The sequence below is a fragment of the Meleagris gallopavo genome, chromosome 4, assembly GCF_000146605.3.
Source record: "Meleagris gallopavo isolate NT-WF06-2002-E0010 breed Aviagen turkey brand Nicholas breeding stock chromosome 4, Turkey_5.1, whole genome shotgun sequence".
Lineage (NCBI taxonomy): Eukaryota > Metazoa > Chordata > Aves > Galliformes > Phasianidae > Meleagris > Meleagris gallopavo.
Window position 1 is genome coordinate 47241912 of NC_015014.2, and position 10211 is coordinate 47252122.

At 34.0% G+C, this 10211-nt stretch overlaps 2 protein-coding genes across 8 annotated transcripts in view; one reads left to right on the plus strand and one right to left on the minus strand.

Moving 5' to 3' along the window:
* The window catches only part of GNPDA2 (glucosamine-6-phosphate deaminase 2), an 8692-nt gene extending 1185 nt beyond the window's left edge, over positions 1-7507 (plus strand). The window contains exons 2-8 of one of the 3 annotated variants that reach the window (XR_002114442.2): positions 971-1128; positions 1441-1542; positions 1989-2171; positions 2523-2707; positions 2803-2977; positions 4180-4334; positions 6259-7507. Coding sequence is in view for 2 of the 3 variants with exons in the window: in XM_010710224.3 (XP_010708526.1) it covers positions 1005-1128; positions 1441-1542; positions 1989-2171; positions 2523-2707; positions 2803-2977; positions 6259-6317 (828 nt within the window). In the remaining variant the exon portion in view is untranslated. Of the gene's footprint in view, positions 1-247; positions 270-970; positions 1129-1440; positions 1543-1988; positions 2172-2522; positions 2708-2802; positions 2978-4179; positions 4335-6258 lie in introns of those variants that run through there. The other 2 variants (XM_019614882.2, XM_010710224.3) reach the window with 2 other exon arrangements.
* Positions 5102-10211, minus strand: part of GUF1 (GUF1 homolog, GTPase) — a 20144-nt gene continuing 15034 nt past the window's right edge. Inside the window, exons 16-19 of one of the 5 annotated variants that reach the window (XR_002114441.2) lie at positions 9591-9627; positions 8483-8620; positions 7958-8099; positions 5102-5226 (exon numbers count right to left, since the gene is read on the minus strand). Coding sequence is in view for 3 of the 5 variants with exons in the window: in XM_010710223.3 (XP_010708525.1) it covers positions 8483-8620; positions 9591-9627 (175 nt within the window). In the remaining 2 variants the exon portion in view is untranslated. Of the gene's footprint in view, positions 5227-7957; positions 8100-8286; positions 8621-9590; positions 9628-10211 lie in introns of those variants that run through there. The other 4 variants (XR_002114439.2, XM_010710223.3, XM_010710221.3 and 1 more) reach the window with 4 other exon arrangements.

Sequence of the window (10211 nt, forward strand, 5' to 3'; positions counted from 1 at the left end):
GGGCGGTCCGCCGTTGGCTTCTTCCTGTCTCCAAGTGCGGCCATCCCAGTCTGGAGAAAGCACCGTCACCCGTCCTCGGGTCGCTCGTCAGTCCCTTGGCATCGCGGTGCCTTCTGGGTACGCGCGGGGATGTAGCGCGGTCTGGCTAAATTGCCTCCGCCTCGCCGGCAGCTCGTTGGCTTTCTCTGCCAAACAGAGCCGTGGCAAACTGTTTTGTTTGAGTGCGGGAGGCTGCCACGTGCTGTATCCGCCAAGCCTACGTGCTTTAGGTATTCTGTTAGTGTAGCTGTATTTAAAGCCTCTAAAGAATTAGTTACTCCAATTTGCTTAATGTTGAGTTGTAAAGAAAATATTACCTCATTTATGTATTTCTGTGACATGTTGAGATTTTAAGTCCACAACGCGTATATATTTTTTTCTTAAGTTAATAGCCTTCCTGAAGCATTCTTATAGAGTTAGAATAGAAGCAAAAGGAACTTAAATTGTTTATTTCCAGTTTTCTCTCTGAATATGGAGCGTGGGATTGCTCTGGGTCTTAGTTGTGAAATTTTTGACATTCAGCTGGCTGCAGGAAACAAGATCTAATCCTAGTGTTCATTCGACTTGAAGGACAAAGCAAACATACTTCTCATTTCTAACAGTTACTAATTGGGAAGACTGATCAAGATAACTCATTTCCATTTTGTCTGAGCTTTATGGGTTTCATATTAAATTAATAATTAAATTAAAATGAGAGTTTTAGTAAGTATTTTAACAGGAATGTATCACTTGGATTCTTTGACTTGTTTCTTGATTGTCTGACAGTCCAGTTTGAAATAGAACTGCAAAACTGCAGCATGTTTATGCAATGAAAATAACTCCTATAGTGATTAAGTATATTACTAAACAATAGAAGGTGAACTTTACTGCTTTGAGTTCTACAGCTATTGATGTGATACTTATGCTAAAAGAAAAAAATTGTTTTCTCCAGGTTTATTTTATCGTACAAACTCTTTGCTGCCATAATGAGGCTTGTCATTCTTGAAGACTATGATCAGGCAAGTGAATGGGCAGCCAAATACATCTGCAATCGTATTATCCAATTCAAGCCCACCCAAGGAAGGTACTTCACACTTGGCCTACCGACAGGCAAGTTTTATTCAAAGACTAATAAGTGACTAAACCTAAAACTGCTTACGTCATTGCTAACAAATGCCGTATTTAAAATACTGCATTTGCTGAATATACTTCTGGTAATATTTGAATGTATTTCTCTTGTAGCATGAAGTTGTTAATCTGTAAAGCGCTTTGAAAAGATTTGAGAAACTGGAAAGTAGATGGGGAAATAACAAATGTCTTTTAATTATATTGAAAAAGTTTAGTAAGATCTGTCTATAAAGAGATTTAAATATACTGAAAGTGTGTGGATATATAGTATAGTAGAAAAACTTTGTTTAACAGGGAGTACACCTTTGGGATGCTACAAAAAGCTGATAGAATATCACAAGAATGGAGATCTCTCTTTCAAATACGTGAAGACTTTCAACATGGATGAATACGTAGGTAAGCTTTAGTGCTTATTGTTTTTTGAGAATACAGTATACTTTTTTTTTTCCCCTTATTAACTGTTAAACATTTTATCAAAGCACAAGATTAGTGTGAATTTTTTGAGCTTTTGTTAGACTAATGTACCTGGAAATGTCTTAAGCATTTCTCTCCATTAGCCATTAGAATAGGAGTAATTAGAATGAATCCTTGGCTAAATTAAGTGCTTGAAAATTGTTACATAGCACTTTGACTACATTTGTTAAAGACTTTGTATGTATTTGTAGTGATATTTTGTATCACTAAGTATATAGTGAATGTAAACCTGTATGCCAACAGAAGTCTTCTCAGTATAAATGTGAGTACTGCTTTGTCTGACTTCATACTACTCAAGAAAGGTTTGTCTTAGATTTAAAGCTGATTAAGTCTTGTAATATGTTAATTTGACTTTTAAATGATTTCAGGACTTCCCAGAAATCATCCAGAGAGTTATCATTCGTATATGTGGAATAACTTCTTTAAACATATTGACATAGATCCAAATAATGCTCATATCCTTGATGGGAATGCTCCAGACTTACAGGTGGAATGTGATGCATTTGAAAAGAAAATTGAAGAAGCAGGAGGGATTGATCTGTTTGTTGGAGGTATGAGAAAATGCTCTATGGTCAGTTACAATTGAAATAAATATAATGACTCTTTAGTTGTGATTTTCAGAACACAGTAAAATCACTTTTTTCTATTATAGTGTAAGAAAGTTCTGTGACTAACAAAGAATTGGTACAAATACCAGAACAAAATGCTTGGTGTCCAAGTTTCTAATGATAATGTAGTTTAAGTTTTGAATGCTTTTTTTTTGTTTGTTTGTTTGCTTGTTGAAAATGGGGAACCAAGACAAAAGAATGAATCATAAAACTTTTTTTTATTCTTTCACAATGTTTGAGGATATTTGTTGACTCGCAGGTCTGGAATGATTTGCTTTCTTTAACTTTGAAAAGGCATTGGTCCAGATGGCCACATTGCATTCAATGAACCCGGATCGAGTTTGTCTTCAAGAACAAGATTAAAGACTTTAGCAATGGACACCATTTTGGCAAATGCTAAATACTTTGATGGAGACTTATCTAAAGTACCAACTATGGCGCTAACGGTTGGTGTGGGTACAGTGATGGATGCTAGAGAAGTAAGAACTTATTTAGTTCTAGTTGCATGTATCTGTTTTCAAGACTAGTTTGTGGTGTTGTGGGGATTGAAGGTAAAAAGACTTCTGTTTTGCAGGTGATGATTCTTATAACAGGTGCACATAAAGCCTTTGCATTATACAAAGCTATTGAAGAAGGTGTCAATCATATGTGGACAGTTTCTGCTTTCCAGCAGCACCCTCGTACTATCTTTGTGTGTGATGAAGATGCTACTTTAGAACTAAGAGTTAAAACTGTGAAGTACTTTAAAGGTGAGCACTGAATCAGAAGTTACCTCTAGTTAAAAATAACAGAATTATATGACGGCTTCTGGCACATCACATAGCTAACATAGAACATAATGAAGATACTAAATGTTAACTTTTACATTGTGAGTGGGAAAGTGCTGGGAGGCATAACTTGTGTTCCTTACATATGAAAGTACAGTGTCACTTGATAAACACTTGACAAATCTCTTTTTGAATAAAGTATTTACTTCCCATTTGAAATGATAATATATAGACGTCATCTGTATATAAAATACCAACAATTTGGTGTTCCTGAATATGAGTTTCAAATATACTGCAAGGTGTCAATTATAACAAATTTTATTTTAATCCTGGTATATTTCACACTGATTTTATCTTATAATATACTGACAGTAAGCTTCAACTATGTGAGGCAGACTTTGAAGTGAACAGAGGACATTCTTCATATAGTGCAATGGCAATCTGTTTAGACTTTAATGCATTGCACAAACTATGCTTTTCATATTTGTAGTAGGTATATTGAGGCAAGCTTCGAGTTTGGATTTCTTATAGTAAGTCAGTGTTCCTGGATGTTAATTATATTTAACTAAGATTGTAGAAGCTCAGAAAAATAGTTTTCTCCCAACTGTATTAGCACAACATATGTGGCTGTATATATTAGCCACCTTTCTTACTGTGTGGATTTTTGTAGTAGTTGAGGCACGTGGTGGCAAGGCTGTCATTAGTGATATAATGCTCTAAAAATTGTAGGTAATAGTAAAATCTGGTGTTAATGTGACTTTATACTGATATCATTTATAATTAATTCTCACTTCAGATTTTTCAGTATGTTCTTTGATACATACTGGGGAGAGGGGGCAGTCTTCACACATCACACTGCTAGATAGTATTTAGTATTGTCAAAGATAAACCTCTTAAACTGCTTGGATGGGTTCTAGATACTATCCTGTATCCAAATAAACAAAAGCTCTGCTTGGGGAATATACAAACTACTATAATAAAATTATTAGGTATGAATGACACTAATACTGAACATATCTCAATAGAAAACTATGGGCTACAGTGTATAAATATGTACTATTGTCACTTATTTAATTACCCTATAATGCATACAAAGCAATAGAATTCTCAGATTGTTTTGCCTGGCGTAATTTTCCCTATTCATGAGTCAGTGAAGTTCACTTGGTTGTTTTTCTTCTTTTTAGATGGAGAAATCAGTATTAGTAAAACCTGGGATTATTTCTGAATCTTGATCTCCAGGTTGGATGACTTAGTTCTTAGGAAGCTGGATGGTTCTTGATGACTGCTAATTCTGGTAGCTAGTTACTACAGCTTTTTACCATTTAAGGAAAATCTCAAGGTACCATGAAACTTCAAGCAGTTTTTGATAACAAATCACCGCTCTGTCTGAAAGTTAGAATAACTTTTACCCCTCCTTTTTTTTTTTTTTTCTTTTCTAACTTTCTGAAACAAATAAGAGAAATGATCCTTTAAGTGTTCTTTCTGCAAAATGGGAGGAAGGTCACCTTTCCCTTTCATTCCTTTATCACAGAAGGAGGCAGAAAAATATCTTCGAATTTAATAGTCTCCAGGAAAGTTAATCTGGGAGTTCTGTACTTCTGCATGCTCTTGTTAAAACATTTAACCTGATTTGAGTTGAATAGGCTGAAAGATTTTTATGTGAAATTGCTTTTGCATCTATCTAGTAAGAGACTTCACATATCATCGTTTAAATAAGCTTTGTTTCTAAATGTGCTTCCAAAACCACTAAAAGGATTCAAATATAACTTTTTCCATATGGCAGTGAGAATACTTTGTAAGCATTTTCACGCCTCCAGGAAGTGGGTAATTCTCCTTTTCATTTCCTGTTTTTCTTTTTTTAAAAACAGAACAGAACAACAGGAAATGGAATGCTTAAACTTCAGTACATGGTGTAGATTTGATACAAAAGGCATTTTTATTCAAAGAAAAACAGCTACATTTGGTGTTTTCCCGCTTATTGCCAAATTCATGAGAAATATTACTGACTTGATCTTTCCAATATACATGATCAATAGTTATCCTTTATAAGATCTAAGATTTTTGTGCTTTAGTCATGTTGATTTCATAAGTTTTTCTTCTTGTGTCTTTTTTTTTTAATTATTTATTTACAAAGGTCTGCAGTTAAGTCATTACCTCCAAAAACAAAAATGAGCTGGGTTCTTCTGTCTGTTCTTGATGTTTTGGCTTTCTAGTATGGCTGTATGGTCCACCTAGTGGAGAAAAGAATAGTAAATTTGTAAAATACATCAGAAATGAAAATAAAAATAGACTTAATGATTCAGACTTTGAGATTAGTTTGCTGCAGGAATGCAATGTTTGCTGCCAGATACATAATGCAGCAAGGGTATTTATATTCTTTGCTGCAGATGACTACTGAAATGTGCACTTACTGTCAGATATCTTTTAGGGCTTTTAAGAATCCCTGCTTTTAATGTTGCCTACTTCTGAAATTTGCAGTAGTTGAAGCAAATCTTCCCTATGGTTCTAAACCAGGCTCTTTGCAGATTGAGAATGTTGACCAGATACTGTTAGCAGTCCGTAAGGTTAAAAAATGTACCAATGACTGGATGCCATACATTGGTAACACTTTGTAGGTAACACTTTTACTCAGTTGTAACAAAGTAAACAGGATGACTTTTTAAAATGGATCTTCCCAGCACTTTCCAAAATTTTCTACAGGGGAATAGGGGGGAGGTTCTATGTATTCATTAACAGTTCTATATATTCATTAACAGTCTATGTGCTGCTTGTCTAGGACCTGAAGGACACTTAGTTACAAAGATACCACAGTGCTAGAACATTGTAACTTAAGCTGTAAAATTATTAGTTTGTGTAAATCTGATTGTTACAACAAATTCTTGTATGTGTTGCTGTTAAGCATTTATTAATAAAGAGAGATGTGTATCTCTCACCAGGTGTTTAATTGATATGAAAAAATATTCCAGATCTTTTTAACTGGTCTGTTGTCATTGCTGTCTCATTTGTTTAGTTTATGTGAAGATGGCAATAATATTTAAGTGATACAGGAAAAAAATACATAACTAGCATATAGTCATATATAGTCTTAGTTACTTTTGATTTTAAACTACTTTGAATAGCCATCCTCTATCTTTTCAGTGAACTGTTTAAAAAGTTCACTTTGAAGTATACTTTGAAGTTAGCTCCAAATGTACGGATAGGACATGTTGGAAAAAAGTATATTAAAAATGATGTAAAGCTGGCATTGTTGCTTTCCCCTCAAGGTTTAATGCATGTGCACAATAAACTCGTGGACCCCCTGTACAGCATGAAAGAAAACTGAAAGAAGAATTGAAGAAGAACTGCATGTGGGTCAACAGCAACAGTTTTAGGTAGCAGATGAGTTCACTGCTATGCAATATACTGAAAACTGTTTAAAATGGGAAATCCTAGGTACTGTATTTTTTTTAAAAGGTCCAATGTATGTACATTCACATTCCATCTCTATTTGGTGTTGTGCATTTTGCTTGGATATTTATAACTCTGGCTGTTACAGTAACTAAATGGAACAGAACAAACCTGTGGGAGACTGCATGTTATGTAGGGGTGGAGGGGGGTGGGACAGAGCACTTATTTTAGCACAGCAATGCATTGCATCTGCCTGTTAGAGGAAGTGATAGGTTATTTCCAATAATCTCTAATTGTGGCCTCCATTAGTGTAACTACACTTTGCATTTGTATTCCTAGGCAGAATGGTTTTGGCCTTTGTTAAATACTATGGACTTGTAATAGCTGTGCAATTTCTACTATGAAATGTTCTGTTTACATAATGCACACTGAGCTTTTGCACTTGATTGCCTTAAATTTATCTTATACAAACAGTTTTTGGGCATCTCGAGTCCTGCTGTATAATTCAGGCAAATAAAAATACAAAAAACAGTGCCTAAAAATGCACCCAATTCTTAAAGTGTTATAAATTATTCTGGTTACTTACATTAAATGTCTGCCCTAGCACTTTTTCCTCTCGTGTATTTCAAATTACTTTAGGGTTTTTATATTTTTAGTAATTGTGCTTTATATAGAAGGAAAAATCTAAGTGTTCCTTTCTGTATATACCTGTTTAATTGTATTGGATGGTGTCATTAAATGCCTAGAATGAGGTTAACTTATAGGAACGTGAAGTCTACAAATTCAAATGATAGTGTATTAAAGTCTGCTGTTAACCACTCTGTAATAATTACCTCTTACTGTATCGCTATAAATATTGAACTGTCACAAGGAATGTTATTTCCCACTTTGAATAAGTAAAACTAAAATCTAAATTTACCTTTTCCAAATTGTTTTGTTTCTGATGTAAAGTGGAGAGAGTAAGCATTTTGTCGTCTTCATGTAAAGAAGAGACTAAGAACCAACTGTAGTTGTTATTATTTTTGTGATCCACTGACAGAGCCTAACTTGAAGAATTTAGTTTTTCATTTAAACGTTAATACCTTGTTTTGTTGCATAGCCCTGTGCTTTAAAAAAAAAAAAAAACTAGTCTACAATGTGCTTATAGAATTCTTAAGTTTAGGTCTGTTATTTTTATGATAAAGTTAAATGTTTAAAGAAAGTATAGACTTTACACAAAGTACAAAATTATCTGTTGGACTAGACTGCTAGTTGAATTTCTGATTTTGGTATTATCACTTCTTGTGTGTAGACATGGAAAGCCCAAGTGTAGTTTGCTCTGAATAGCCTATGCTCTTATCTTTTCAGATAAAAAAACATGAGCAGCCAAGTATTACATAAGCTAGAATAAAGTTAAGTCTTGGCCTGTGAAATCTGGGTAAGAACGGCTTCATATACTAGGTCATTTAAATCAAGTTTTGGTACTTATAGATTAATTTAAAGAGTATCCTTTTGTGTCACTATTACTATAATAGGATGATAAACTTTTCATACAGTTTTATGTGTAGATTTTTCACTAGTTTCTTAAGAACTCACCAACAGCTTTTAGCATGTCAATATAAACTGAACTTAAGTAGACCAGTATGAAAGACTTGAATCAATCTTGCTTGCTTAGAAATGTGTAATTTGTTTTTCCTGTTGCGATTTCCCAACAACATCATCATTTCCTGATGAGAACCTTTAGCAAGTAAAACAGAGTAGCTTGAAATTTTGGTGACTTAGAAAAACGAATATAACTTTAAGGCAGGGATAGACAAACTATTTTAATAAGCCTTTTGACACAGTTGCTGTTCTGCTTTTAACACATTCAAGCTTTTCTATCTAGCTTATGTGAAGTTACAATAAAAGCTTTTAGATTCAGAAGATTCAAATAAAATAATTTTATTTTCATTATAATGTACAAATGTATAATTTAAATACAAAATCCTTTCAGTTTATATTCCCACTTAAAATTATATAAACTAAATCAGATGTTCCCTCTCACAGTGATAAAACTGTACATCAACTCAAGTATGCTTACTGTCTCTAAGAAGTTAAGACAATCTGCTGCATATCACTAACTTATTTCTCAGGCTGTCTCTTTAAAACACGTATGAAGGCATCCCTCGGTACTTCCACATTGCCAATTTTTCTCATCAGCCTCTTCCCTTCTGCCTGTCTTTTTAAAAGCTTCATTCTTCTTGTAATATCTCCACCGTACTATGAAAAGGAAAAATATTTTATTAAGCTACAGTACTTAATAAACACAGGCTTAAACAAAATCAATCAGAAAGGCTAGTTACATTAGAAAATATCCCTTTATACTCTCAGCCATTATCCCAAGGGAGCAATAGTTAAAAAGAATGGGAGCAAGTGAGCACTTTCTCTTAAACATCTAAAGGTAGATTAATTTACATATTTTGTATACTAAATATTCTTACATAAGCCTGGATGACATTAGGATAGCAGGATAGAACTGTAGTACACTATGGGCTATTCAAATCCTTGTGGAACAGCAACTGGATGTCAGCTCTGATGAACTAGCATCTTGGCTACCACTAGGTGATAACATCCAAATTCATCAACCCTTACAGTGTGTGATGGGATTCCATCCAACCTAGGTTCTAATTGCAAGAATTCTTAATAGCTGTGAGAAAAGGATACTTGTTTAATCTCTTCAACTTGTTAACTTCAGCTAAGATGAGATACTGTGTTTTTCCAATAGCATTATTCATCTTCACTGATCATCAACTATTGATATTTAAGGCCTCCTCTTGATTTCTTACTGAAAACTGAAGTGAAAATCTAATTGCAATCAGTCTATAAAGAAGCGCTTTACTAAACTTAAATCATCTAAGAAAAAAACTAGGAAATTCATGAAGTTACATAAGTGCGTGCACACATTCTTATTTCTTCTACAAATATTATGAGATGCTGAGTAGACAGGCGTGAACACAGATACACTGAGTACACACGTGGAAGAAGTCATTACTGTTTCTGATCTACTGCAAGCACCAAGTGAAGGTTATGCAAGTTGAATTTACAAGTAAAAGTTTAAGAGTTCTGTTAATATTCCACTGACATTTTGAAGCACAAGCAAAACATGTCTTCATGGGGTTTCTAAGGAAAGATAGGTCCATCACAGTTGCAAGACTCGTAGGTTTACATGCATTGGAATAAAAATACTTACACATTTCGCCACAACATTTTTCCTGTAAGCTTTCAATCTGTAAAAAAAGAATACCATACATATTAACACAGTGGAGCAACTCCAGTAGTGAAGCTAAACAGCAAGCTGTCAAAATGCTGAGCACTGTTTTTCTGTTACGTTTTTAAAAATTCTGTTAAAAAACAGAATTATGACATTTTCGTAGGTAGACAGAAGGTAATGCTTTAAACATGTTAAAAAACATTTTAAAGATGTTGATTTACTTTTCTTAATTTGAGAAATATGTCTTAAGGCACATAAAACAGAAAAGCTACAATATTGTCTATTATTTGCTTGTAACGCTCTACAGCATTCATGCTTCATACGTGCTTTTACAGCCCACATGCAAACAAATTCCTATAGAACCTTTGCTTGGATACCCACTTCTGATTACCACAATTTAAATGTAATATAAAACAGCAACAGCCAAAACAACATGACATGAAATAAAACAACTAAGGAAAAAGTTTGCTTTAAAAGAAGTGTGTGCTGATAAGAAATAGCTGTACTTGCTCAACTTGCACATCTCCTTTGCAGTACCACAGTTCAAGTGGATTTTTTTTTTTTTTGGTGTGTGTGTGCTTTTGTGGCAGTGATGGATTT